Below are 13,299 nucleotides of genomic sequence, written 5' to 3'. Positions count from 1 at the left end.
AACATTTTTTTGAAAATTTTCTTTCATTTTAATTATTTATTTGCTCCTTATTTCAGCCTACACCTTCATTATTTCATTATTAACGACTTTGGTGGTTAAAATCAGATTGTGTCACATGTAAGACGAATGCACAATCTTTTTTACATGCACATTATTACACTTATAATATAAAAAGCAAGGCACAATAATTATTATTCAAGGTGAGGACATTGATAGAAAATATATCTTTATGACAATTTAGGCACATTGTTATTTTATTGCTTAAAAATAATATGAATGTTAACTCCATTGGCACTACTGTCTTTCTTAACAGAGCCCCTGATTGGTTAAATACATTATACATTTATTTGAGTAACCAATCAAAATAGACCTTTTGGAACTCCTGAGCAATTTAAAGCTTAATCTCCTGAGGCCCTACTGACTATTCTAACATTGTCTCTGATTGGTTTAATACATGATATACCCCTCTTCATAACCAATCAAAATAGTTCTTGCAAGTCAATAATTCAGCCAATAGGTACGAATATACTCTACATCAAATATACATCTCATGATTCTACATACAATGCACAAAATTTACATGATTTATTCAAATATCAACATATATTAACCCATAAAATCTACATAATAATTAATCTCATCTCTCATGCTTATCGTCAAAGACCTCAGAACAAAAGCAAAGGTGTTGAGGTAAGTTTAAACTGGTCACACAACTTAAGAAAAAATTTGACTTACTCAAATTTTCGTCCGTCATCCGACGAGACTTTTTCAAGAGTGGTTGACTGGAGCAGGATTTTGGTCATGTGACTTAGATATGACGTCAGAGTCACATGACAGGATGACAGGTTGGTAGACGGCTGGTAGGTGGTGGCGGCCCCTGTCCTTATTGAGATCCGGGTTGTGAGCAGCAATGTATATGGATTCTTTCACCCCCCGCTGGAACCATCTAGAGTCTGTATTTAAGATGTCCACTTCCTCAGGCTTGAATTGATGACTATGAGTTTTCATGTGGGACCCAACCGGTGAGCTCTCGCGCTTATGTTCTTTCAACCGTTTGCAAAGGGGTCTTTCTGTCTCTCCAATATACCGAGAGTCACAGTCTTCACATTGAATATCGTAGACAACACATGTACGGTCGGATTTGCTAACTTTGTCTTTAGGACTGACAAGCATATTGCGGATAGTGTTAATAGGCCGGACATGAACAGTTACCCCTGCTTTCCTGATCTTCCTGCTGAGGGCTTCCGTAACCCCTTGGATGTAAGGCAGACTTATGTGACCCACCGTGGGGGTATCACGTTGAGCAAGAGGCTTAGGAGTGATCTTGTTACTGCCAGTTAAGTTCCAGGCCCATTTAGTGTAGCCACAGACCGACAATGCTTGTTGAACATGATGAAGTTCTTGTTCCAGCTTCTCATGGTCAGAAGAGATGACATTGGCACGGTGTTTAAGTGTTCTTATAACACCCAGTTTGTGCTCGAGAGGTTGATGGCTATTGAAATTTAAGTACTGATCAGTGTGAGTAGCTTTTCTGTACACGCTGAATGAGAGTGATCCTTCCAAATCCCTTCGGATAAGAGCATCTAACATAGCTATACACTGATTGTCCTCTCGCTCAACCGTAAACTTAATTGCGGGATGCACAGAGTTGAGATGGATAGTGAAGTTGTCAATGTCACACGTTTTATAAACAAACTTTCATCCACAGGAACGCTGGTAAATAAAGCGCTCACATCATACGAGATCAGACTTTCATTGTCCGCGAGTTTGATAGCAGATAATTTGGTTACCAAGTCCTCACTGTTCTTGAGATGTCTGGGTGTACTGCCAACTAATGGTGAAAGTATCTTAGAAATAAATTTGGCAGTATTGTAGGTTATAGACCCACAACTTGACACAATGGGTCTGAGAGGGCACGCGTCCTTATGCACTTTAGGTAGTCCGTAGAACTTTGGAGTGTCCGATGAAGTGGGGTACAATTGACGATAAGTGATTACATTAATAACACCTTCATCACGAAGTGATTGAAGAACTTCAATAAGCTGATTGCGATACATCGATGTTGGGTCACGCTTAAGCGGCTTATAAGTATTAGTGTCATTAAGAAGATCGTTGGCTTTATCTTGATAATCGGTCTTATTCAAAATCACCGTTGCACGCCCTTTATCAGCGGGTAAGATTGTTATGTCCTTGTCCTCTTTAAGTTCACGTAGGGCAGCTCTTTCCTCTTTACTGATGTTACTAGGAGGAGGCTTGCTTTGCTTGAGAACTTGTACGCAATCAGATCTTAGTTCTGCGGCTTTATTACTGGTGTTTCCTAATAAATGACAGGCTGTTTCAACCGCTGTCACAAATTCAACAGTGGGTAATTTGCTAGGAGTAACAGCAAAGTTTAACCCTTCCGGAGAACCGAAAGTTGAGGCTCAGTGATTTGACGGTCCGATTTGTTTATGACCCATCTGTCAGTGATATTATTACTCGCATCATCACTCATTTGTGAGACAGGGACATCAGAACGGGAAAGTTTCTGTTTGCTTTCTAACCGGGAGAACTTATCTTTCTGACGGGAGCAACACTTGGAAAACTCAGCCTCACTAGCGTGGGTGACCCAATTCTTGACGTCGGTGTACACATCAACCGGTAAACAGGTAAACAAGCTTTCATCCAAGTCAGAGATTCTTTGTTTCGTGACATTAATGGTGTAGTAAATTTGACGAATCCTTTCATTCAGAAGAAGATGTTGCGTGTTCTGAATAATCCGTTGAGCATGGGGCCCTTTAACCGCTGTTTTAAGACTCAAACTGGGTGGATACAATCCATGATGTTTACAATGCATCGTGAAGTGAAGGTGGTTCCGGAATCTCGCTAGTTTTCGCTCCATAAATTCCAAAGATCGAAAATTCTTTAAGGCCATCCGGCCAAACTCGCTTTCAAGACGTTTGGGTAGTTTAAACTGTTGTGGTGTAGACATGTTGAGGTAAGTTTAAACTGGTCACACAACTTAAGAAAAAATTTGACTTACTCAAATTTTCGTCCGTCATCCGACGAGACTTTTTCAAGAGTGGTTGACTGGAGCGGGATTTTGGTCATGTGACTTAGATATGACGTCAGAGTAAGTCAAATTTTTTCTTAAGTTGTGTGACCAGTTTAAACTTACCTCAACATGTCTACACCACAACAAAAGCAAAGGTCTTTCATGTTTTTCTTTCACTTACAGGTAATTGACATTAGTAAATAAATAATATGATATTTATTTCAAAATCATAAATAAAAATGCCACTGTAAATGCCCGGTCGTTTAGAATCACCCATCTTAAGAGCCCCGACCACATGGTTCATGATTCAACTCAATTCAGTCACTTTTGCTACACAAAAGACGGCCCAAGCTGTTTTATGACTACTTCCAAAATGACCACATCTTCGCTTGTAGACCACTGATTTTATTGAAACAAAGCTGATGTAGTAGCTTATGAAATTGCCCTGACGACCAAGTAGAATTTAATACAATCAATAAGTGACATGTTTGACTAAAACTATTTTATAAATTGTATAATTTTTTTGTTGCAACCTGTTGACAATAAACCACACACACATTTTACACTATTTTATTCCAAATGAAGGGAAAATTGTGTGTTTACAGTGCCAATTTTCAATTTATCATGATTTTAGCCATTTTCTTCTTTTTTATTGTTTATTTGCTCCTTATTTCAGCCTCAATGTCATTATTATCGACTTGTGGTTTGAATAAGATTGTATCACACATAAGATGAAATCAGAATATTTTTATATGCACATTATTACACATATAATAAAAAGCAAGGCACAATTCAGGGTGGAGACATTGATAGAATTAGAAAATATATCTTTATGGCAATTTAGGCATTGTTATATTATTAGCTGTTCCTTGAAAATAATATGAATGTTAATGCCATGTGCACTGCTGCCTTTCTTAATAGAGCCCCTGATTGGTTAAATACAATATATAGTCATATAAGTAACCAATCAAAATAGACATTTTGGAACTACTGGGCAATTTAAAGCTAAAATCTCCTGTACTCATACTGACTATTCTTACCATATCTCTGATTGGCTCAATACATGATATATACCTCTTTCCACCCCTCTTCATAACCAATCAAAATATATAATTCTTGCAGGTCAATAATTCAGCCCATAGGTTCAAATATTATCTACATCAAATATACATCTCTACATGATTCTACATGATACACGAATGCACAAAATTTACATGATTTATTCAAATATCAACATACATTAACCCATAAAATCTACATAATAGTTTACAATATTTACTGATTTACAAACAACTCAAATGTTCATAAACATGTACAAGATACGTACATTAAAATTAACCACCAATATACCAAAAAGTCATGTCACAGTTGAACCATGTGCTAACATAATTGTTTCCACAGAGTATATACCCATATATACAAGGGCAGCTTGTTGGCATGCTTGCAGCACATAAAGCATTGATGTTACTACCAAACTTAATGTGAAACAAAGTATGGTACTATCAATACGGCTGCAAGTACATTGCATAATCTAAAATTCACACAGATCTTTGTTCTGATGGTTCTCAAAGTTGAGTTTAACATTGTTTCTTTATCATTATTGGCAAGTATGTAACCGATTCAATAAAAAATATATGCATATGTGACACGATCTGGTCCATGGGGGCCAAAGGAGGCATTTTTGAAAATTGAGTTACTGTAATTATTACATTACACATTCAATAGGCTATCATTTACTGAAAGCACGAGAGGTCTAGCATGTGTGGTTCTAAAGTTATGAAGGTTTTTGATGTCTATTTTCTTTGTTTTTTACTCCATATTTTCACCTTTATCTCAGTTTCAAATTTGCAGCCTTTGGCCCACATGGACCAGATCGTGTCACATATTGCCTATTGCATTCATTGTATAAAGTGTACACACACATTCACTTGGCAGGATTGGTTACCATTAAATAATCTACAGAATATAATACAAGGCATGTACAATTTTGATCAGACAAAGACACTTGGCCTTGCAGACCAGTCTTATATGACTAAAAATGAACATAATTTCAAACTTATTTTATTTAAGAAGCATTTAGTCAGCTGACCGCCATATTTACCTTTTTTTGGCGTCTTCAAAAAGTGTTGTTTGTGATGGATATTGCGTCTCAAGACCACCCATTTAAACGATAATTTTACTAGTCCCTGTCAGTATTTGGCATTTTGGGATAAGAAATGTAAAGGGTCATACAGAGGTCAAAAAGCTTCTGAAACAAATACAGTGAAATGGCATACAGTGGCAATCAACTAAAAGTTCAAAAATATATATGACTTACAAAAAAAATGTGTGCACATTTTACTTAAGGACAGATATAGAACAGTATTATACTGTTTTTAAGATTGCATGTTATATTCTATAAAATTACTATACCTCATGTCGCTATCAGCTTGACAGTGACACCAATGCATGTTTTAAGTTGCAGAGCCTTGAAAGGCATGCACTGTTCTCTGAATCAAAGCATAACATGCTTGTGTGTAAAGGTGGAACAATCAGAATGCCGTCTCATATACAGAGAGGCATTTTGGTGTCACTACCATGCTCAAAGCAACAAGAAGATAATGTATTTTGATATACTTTCTGAAAGAACACTCAAGTTTGAAGCTGCTTCATATTTATTATTTACTGCCATTTTTCCCAGAGTAATATTTACAAAAGGGTCATGCTTGTAATAAATGTTGTATGCATGTTTGAACCACATAATTAAAACCAGAGAACCAGGACTCGACTGCCATCTTGATTGATACACACTGATGGCAAAAATTTGGGGTTATTAGTTTGTGCTTGAAATGCATCCGAAAGTAATCTATGCTTTTGCGTGATACTAGACACACATCATGGTGCAATACACTGGCTGTGTCAAAGGACGTTATAGCATTATGGCATGATTATCACACAGAATTGTTCTTGTTTTTTCCCCGGCCATAACTGACTGCATTATAGCATGTGGTGGTATAATAGGGAGTCCTGGTTCTCTTGTTTTATGGGTTGAGTCCTTTGATGAAAATAATCAGGATTAGCATTTTTAAAGTTATTGATAAATCAAGTCAGACAAATCAATACACACCATACTATAAATTGGGCAATACCAGTTGAAATACATACACCCTCTATAGAAGACATGACCTTAATCTCCCACACAGGAATGTGGATGTCAAATGGAGGTAACCCCAATTGAAATTCAAACTTCCTGTGCAGGAGAATAATGCTGTGTCTTCATAGGGGTGCATGGGTTTCAACTGGAATAGCCCACAGGCCCAAAATATTATAAAAAAGTTTTTTGTCACAAAATGAGGATATCACAATATGATGTTTTGTTTGCAGTGTCTTTGGTTTTCATCTAACGCAACATCTTTGGTTATTTTGTTGGGTTTTTCTAGTTCTCCTATGGGAACAATAATACTGTTTCTACAGCAAATTTCTACTGGCAAAGGTTGATTATAAATTTCTGTACTCACAACACCCCCCCTACACACACACACCACATATCCCAATGGCCCAAAATATCATACAAAAAGTTATGTGTTTTGTCACAAAAAAGTATATCACAATACAATTTTTTGTTTGCAGTTTCTTTGGTTTTCATCTCAGGCAATATCTTTGGTTATTTTGTTGGGTTTTTCTCCCATGGGAAGAATAATACTGTTTCTGTTAATGATTATAAATCTCTGTACTCAACCACCCCCACCCCACCCTCCTCCCACACACCCCAGTATAAAAATTTGAAGCGTATCATCCATCAGATGGATCTCAATGTACTATTAATGTTGTAAAAAGACATTTAGTGCTGCTGCAACACAACAGCTCTGAGAAGAAATCCAATATATAGAAATATTTAGTATTTATTCTCATGATAAGCCGAAAGGTCAGTATGTCATTTTTCCGCTCAATTTTCCTTTGTGATTTTTTGGTTCTCCACTACCATGTTTAGTTTTCGTGCGGCTGATATTTAGGGATTCAATCATGTTTCACCGTTGTTCATCACCGTTTAACAACGATGCGGCTGCGTCGTCTGCGTGGTTTACTTCGCGAGGGCACGCAGACGCGCCGGACACGAGTTGTTAAACGGTGATGAACAACGGCGAAACATGATTGAATCCCTTTCAACAACGAAAAGAAGCTAAAGATCGTATAATTCACGATTATTTTACGAGGAAATGTCAGTTAATCATTGTCACTAAGTCTTACAAAAACTTCGATGATTTCTCTGTTAATATCAGCAATAAAACTACAGAATAAAACGGCAAAGTTTATAGCCGCTACCTGAAAAATACTGAATTGCATACGCACAAAGGTTCCAGGCATGACGAATTTTACGCGCTCTCGCGTAATGCGTTGTCTCTATCGCGTTCGCGTATACGCTACAGTAAAAGTGTGGATTCATCACGGATTAACAACGGTTGGCTCCTGTACAAAGGTATAGGAGGAGTTGTTGAATTTGTATTCAAGTAATTAATTTTGATCTGGGCTTTGTTCTTTTTGTTTGTTGTTGAAGTGAAAAACGATGTGGCAAGACAAGCAAAAACGTCAAACAGGAATTGCTCATATGTTATGTATACAAAAGTTAACCAGGCTTAAGCATCTCAGTTGACTACAGCGTTACTATTGATTACATCTATCATGCAGTTATTCTGGAAATCTGCATCACACGGGTTGCATATCACCAATACAGGTTGCCAGATGCCACCCACAGCTGGGGTTGCTGAACCTGTCGTAGACCTAAAACTATTGTAGCTAGAAAAACACAGCCTGGGCCTTGAGGAGATCATTACGCTCACACCTCCAGTAATTCACAGAATTACAGTGATCAATTTTTAACTCTTAACCAGGAATGTTTTCTTCTTAATATTCTCAAGCCTCAGAAACCTAACAGACCCTGTATCAAAGCCAACCATACATGTCTGGTTATCGCTTGAGAACGCATACGACGTAGCAATGGATTCTTTAAGTACAAACTTTGCCATTGGATTATTCTTGATTAAATTTGTGCTCATAAACACTCCATCCCGCGTCATACAACTGATCTTGATTCTCTCCATTGCTTCTTGTAATGTAATCTGCCCCTGTATAGAAGTTCCAACAGGAATCTTCAATGTATCGTATTCTCCCTGTATCGTCAACTTTCCCACGATTTCACCCGATTCGGGATTCAAGATCCGTGTCACCGTGTACGAAGTCTGTTTCGGTCTTTGAGCTCTACCAGTTCTTGGCCTTGCATTGTTAACATTGACTTCCTTGAAATCTTCTTGCATGAATATCATCGGAAACGTTGTAAGAAATCCAACGCAATGAAACCGAGTAAGCTTATCAGCTACAGTGCATTTCAGGATGATCTCCTGATTGTGTACATTCCAGATGTTGACGACGACCGCTCCATCCATGTAGGTATCTCTCTTTCGTGTTATCAGTGTATCCAAGAGATTGGTCTCAGCTAGTTTCTTGGAGACTGTAACAAGCTGTGTGCCGTCATATCTCAACGCAGCATCCATCACCTACAATGTAAACAATGCATTGCATCAATAGGGATACAAATCTTCTCAGAGGAGGTGGGGTGGGCAAGGAAGTTGAATTATGGGAAGGAAGAGTGGATTTACATCAATATTTGCCCTAATGTATCCCAGGTCATAATACTTAGGAACAACAATACATTTGTTGTCAGTCTTATAATTTTAAATTATTAAGTTGAGTATACAATATATTCTGTAGTAAATTGACGGAGTATGAAGGCGATTGTTAAGGCATTATACCATCTGACCAACTAGTATTCTCCTACGCCATCATTCTACTTCACTCACTCCACATAGTCAGTGAAATAAAACTTGAAAGATGAAAGCTATAGATGATGAATGCACATGTGTCAGTAATATGTAGCTTGTCCAGTATTGTTTGTAACCACTCGGCGCTCGGTACTCAAAAAGTTCTACCTCATTCCATAACACAGTACTAAATCAATAATTGCCTGTTACTTTCTGTTCAGCTCCATACATGTGAGTAATTGGAAAAATGTCATTGCTGCATTCCTCAGTACTGCATTGGCACTATTATAATGAACCCTTGACAAATTGTCTAACCCTTGACAAATTGTCTATATCTTCAAAAACGCACATGCATGGTACAAAGTGAATTTGGTGTCATTTTTGAGCTTATGTTTTAATCTTTACAGGTTTATCAAAGGTAAACAGATGCTCCCGGCTCCGTTATTCTTGCTACCTACCTTATAGTTTGCAGTATGATCAAACTCCAACGTCTCCTGCGCATATTCATAGAACGAAGGCTCCTTTTCTGGATTAGCACGCCAATCTTTTAAACACGCCTCGGAAATGACTTCTGCTAGGACTACCACACCAAACCGATTTGATGTCATGAAGCATGCCATGAGGGCTTTGTTGAACATCAGGAAGAAGTATTGTGGATTGACATATGGCATCATCCTGTGAAAAAACAAAACAAAATATGTGATGTGGTCAAAAGGAACTGTAAGTCTAATTATAATAGGTTTTTGAACAAAATAAAGCTCTGAAAATGGCTCATTTAATGTTATTGATAACTTGATTTTGATCGACATCAGACTCATTTTGCTTGATCACATCACATATTAGTGTAGTGAGCAGATGGCATTCCAAAAATATTTTGCATATCATCCAGCATCATTTAAATGAGCATCATAAATATTTAGATTAAACTCTTTAATTTAGAATGGGCAATTCCATTTGAAATCCACACATCACCTGAAAAGGATTTGACTACAGTTTTCCACAGAGGGAGTATGGGTTTCAAATAGAATAGTCACAAAAATCAAAGACTTGTAACAAGTTTAAGCATTCAAAATTTTGAGTATAAGCCAAAGTTTTGCTCTAATTTTCACTTTTGTGTGTTACTTTAATTAAATGATTGATAATACAGGGTGTCCCAAAAAAAAGAGGCCCCTCATTGCGCCCTCTTATTCTCCTATTTCTGAAAACTTAATCAAATATATTTTGGTATGTAAAAAAACCTTGAGTCGTTAGCTTTAATAAACCAAAACAATTTTATCAATCGGTTCACAACTTTGAAGATATGCTCTTTTAAAGAAATGTACCCGTTTTTCACTCTGTCCACGGAGAAGGTTTGGCTACTTCAAAGATTGGAAAGGAGTACACATACCATGCATAACTTTATAAAATAACTTTATTTATGGAATGGGCTTTACCGGTGGGTTCATGGGCAATGGATTTTGTTAATAGTGTCATTAATTTGTGGGTGAAATGGATGCCGAATGGGACTTCTTTTTCTTTACTTGCAATTACTTGTTTTTTCTTGGTTATTTATGCCTTTTTGTTTTATTATGTTTCTTACTTTCTTACTTTGCTGTTTCTTGATTTCTTTTTTTATTTACAACATAAGTCATTTCTCTTTTTAGGATAAAAGGTAGCCCTAAAAGGCTGTTTGGTTTGTCTTTGGTTATTCTGAAACTGAGTTTACTGTGCTGCTCTGCCCTCTATCTGCATGGTTGCCTCCTTGGCGAATACAGGTGTCAGCCCCGGTCCTCATTGCATCAATTGCGTTGGGTACCATCCTTTTGCGCCGGATACTTGCGAATGCACTCAGTAATACGTCTACGAAGATCTTAGATTTTGCCACAAAGGAAAAAAGTGGTGTGAGGTCTGGTGATCGTACAGGCCACTCCACAGCATGAGCCATCCCAACCACTCTGTTTGCTATCCGTGGACAGAGTGATAAACGGGTACTTTTATTCAAAAGGGCATATCTTCAAAAGTTGTGAGCCGATTGAAATAATTGTTTTGGTTTATTAAAGCTAACGATTTAAGGTTTCTTTACATACCAAAATATATTTAATCAACTTTTCAGAAATAGTAGAAAAAGAGGGCGCAATGAGGGGCCTCTTTTTTTTGGGACACCCTGTAAGAATGAATATGTATTTTCCAAATATTAGAATACATAAATTGAAATTAAGACTTATAGCGTGTTTCTATTGAGTCCCCTGCATTTTACCGGTAAAACTGTTCGCCGTCAAATAGCGGCGAAAGGCGGATAACGGTCAGTTTCCATTGCACGTTGTTTACCGGTAAGCACTCAATGAACAGCGTCAATAACACACCTTAAAAGTTTGCCGGCGAAAGGTCGTGCACTGGGGTCAATCGCAAAGCATTGTGGATTTTAATATTGTAGTATTTTCTTAATTGTTTGGCTAAAAATGAGGTAGCAAACACGAGAAAAGAAGACTGAAGAATAACGTTTTTTTATTAGCGTTTTCATTCGTTCTCATACATCAAATTACGCCATTGGGAAATCCCCCTCAGTGATATCGACGTGAGTACTCAGTAATGTTGAGCGCAAAAAAAATAGGTCTTAGAATTTAATCTTTCACAGTTTAATTTCAGTTAATATTCTTTTCAGTGAATAGTAATTTAACATCAACAACATAATATTAAATTCATGAAATCTTTCTAATCTTCTGAAGCACACACCGCCGCGGATCCAAGTTGATTTCTATTTATTTCGCATGCACAGCTGGATTCATCCGCTGTTGTTGTTGTTTTATTTCATGGCTTTTTAGGGTCATAAATCATAACTCATGTTAAATATTTAGCATAATATGTATAATGCAGGGATAATGAATTATGAATATTTCTTCCATTTACTTTATTTATAGCAAGTGGGTCAAATATATTTGTATGTGATTTATAGGCCTCAGAATTTTTGCGAACAAAATTGGTATAATACATATTAACAAGCTAGCTCATTGATGATGTAGAGGTCAATTTCGCGTTTTCTTCCCTGTATGCGCATTCAATCGGAACGGAGTGAGTTTCTATTGACGTTCACCGGTAAGCGTCCCCACTATTTTCCTTCCTCAAGAAGGAAAACATTACCGGTAAAAACTCACCTCTGTTTGCCGGTAAATAGCGGGGAAGGTCAGTTTATATTGAGCAGAATTAATCCCTTTACCGTCTTTTTACTGGTAAATGGTCCCAATAGAAACACGCTATTAGTACTCTTGATTGTCACAGCATGTGAAAAACACCTGGGCAATCCATTCTGAAGGTGATGTGTGCAAATAGAAAAGGCCTGGTCACTAGTCAGCTGAGGTATTCCAGTTGAAATCCATACACCCCCTATGGAAGACATGACCTTTTAAAAGCTCCCACACAGGAGGTGTGAATTTCAAATATGATTACCTGAATGGGTGACTATATTTGAAATCAACACCCCCTGTGTGGGAGATTAAGGTCATGTCTTCCATAAGGGGTGTATGGATTTCAGCTGGAATAGCCCATAGCAAGTGAGTGAGTAATTGAGTGAGCTATGTCTTACCTATGAGCAGATTGCACTGTGATTTTGTTACTCAATCTTGGACTATTTGTGTTCCACACATCGATGTCGTTTTCATTACAGAATCCAGCTACAAATTCACCATCATCAGACATGCAAGCCACATAATCCAACTCTGTAAAAGAAAAACAAATAGACATGGATATATGTAGTTATCAATGGAAATGCCTTTTTACTGTAGTGCAAGAGGTCTTTGGTTCAATTCCTTGAAGGCAAATATCAAAAATGTATTCGCTTAGGTACATTTGAACCAGTTTGCATAGCCAATAATGTTAATTTTAATACAGCAACGAAGGAGATTTTGAGTATATGAAGGTACGTCTCCTCCCCGAAAGATTAAAGTTCTTCTGTTGACTTGCTGGACATCTGTCAATAAAGTGAAGCAGTGCAGAAAGAAGCCTGGAGAAAGAGAGTGATTGGTAAAAGAAACACCATTTTCCGAGATTGTCTTCTGCTCAAGGAGTTAAGTGTTTGGAGAACGGTGCAAGGAGTTGGGGGTAATCCCACAGTGCCTACATGTACCTTTACATGACTCCCTGGATGATAAGAAGAGTGTAATTCTTGGTGGGGTCACAGTGCAATCCCAGAGCCATGCTCCGTCTGTTCTACTTGATGAGGCTGCCTTTGTTCCATCTGATGAAAACACACAGCCCGTCACCTTGCTTGTATGATGCTACATTAAAAATGAGAAAAACCATTGACAGATAAGTTCATCAGGATTGGCAAATTAAATGCTTTTCATCAATGAAGAGACTTTTTACATGTCCGAGGAGTTAACTCTCAAACAATGCAGTAGATCAGGCCTATATTCATGTATTAGTTAAGGAAACCCTGACAGCTATGGACTCAGGCGGAACTTTTAGAACAGCTTCTTTTTTACATAATCCCTCCTT

The 13,299-nt window shown here is 37.5% G+C and overlaps 3 protein-coding genes across 3 annotated transcripts; all 3 read right to left on the bottom strand.

Annotated features, from left to right (window-relative positions):
* Positions 1-768: 768 nt before the first annotated feature.
* Positions 769-1,590, bottom strand: LOC140145683 (uncharacterized). Its single transcript, XM_072167369.1, has one exon. It carries the CDS (start codon positions 1,588-1,590, stop codon positions 769-771), a length of 822 nt encoding a protein of 273 aa, XP_072023470.1.
* A 2-nt stretch (positions 1,591-1,592) lies between these two features.
* Positions 1,593-2,971, bottom strand: LOC140145681 (uncharacterized). The gene is made up of 2 exons (XM_072167368.1): positions 2,479-2,971; positions 1,593-2,344 (listed from the first exon to the last, which is right to left on the bottom strand). Exons 1-2 carry the CDS (start codon positions 2,969-2,971, stop codon positions 1,593-1,595), a joined length of 1,245 nt encoding a protein of 414 aa, XP_072023469.1.
* A 4,391-nt stretch (positions 2,972-7,362) lies between these two features.
* LOC140145708 (uncharacterized) lies at positions 7,363-12,504 on the bottom strand. The gene is made up of 3 exons (XM_072167391.1): positions 12,389-12,504; positions 9,288-9,504; positions 7,363-8,565 (listed from the first exon to the last, which is right to left on the bottom strand). Exons 1-3 carry the CDS (start codon positions 12,499-12,501, stop codon positions 7,888-7,890), a joined length of 1,008 nt encoding a protein of 335 aa, XP_072023492.1. The 5' UTR covers positions 12,502-12,504; the 3' UTR covers positions 7,363-7,887.
* Positions 12,505-13,299: the final 795 nt, after the last annotated feature.

This window comes from Amphiura filiformis, unplaced genomic scaffold (assembly GCF_039555335.1).
Source record: "Amphiura filiformis unplaced genomic scaffold, Afil_fr2py scaffold_594, whole genome shotgun sequence".
NCBI classification, from domain to species: domain Eukaryota; kingdom Metazoa; phylum Echinodermata; class Ophiuroidea; order Amphilepidida; family Amphiuridae; genus Amphiura; species Amphiura filiformis.
This window is presented reverse-complemented; position numbering and strand designations above follow the sequence as displayed.

What these genes read in the sequence shown, in the direction of transcription:
- LOC140145683 (XM_072167369.1), bottom strand. Translation starts at nt 1,590, where the DNA reads ATGTTAGATGCTCTTATCCGAAGGGATTTGGAAGGATCACTCTCATTC.
- LOC140145681 (XM_072167368.1), bottom strand. Translation starts at nt 2,971, where the DNA reads ATGTCTACACCACAACAGTTTAAACTACCCAAACGTCTTGAAAGCGAG. An exon ending in ACAAATGAGTGATGATGCGA is followed by an intron (nt 2,345 to 2,478) that starts GTAATAATATCA and finishes AATTTGTGACAG; the next exon opens with CGGTTGAAACAGCCTGTCAT.
- LOC140145708 (XM_072167391.1), bottom strand. Translation starts at nt 12,501, where the DNA reads ATGTCTGATGATGGTGAATTTGTAGCTGGATTCTGTAATGAAAACGAC. An exon ending in ACAGTGCAATCTGCTCATAG is followed by an intron (nt 9,505 to 12,388) that starts GTAAGACATAGC and finishes GTTTTTTCACAG; the next exon opens with GATGATGCCATATGTCAATC. An exon ending in ATCATACTGCAAACTATAAG is followed by an intron (nt 8,566 to 9,287) that starts GTAGGTAGCAAG and finishes TTTACATTGTAG; the next exon opens with GTGATGGATGCTGCGTTGAG.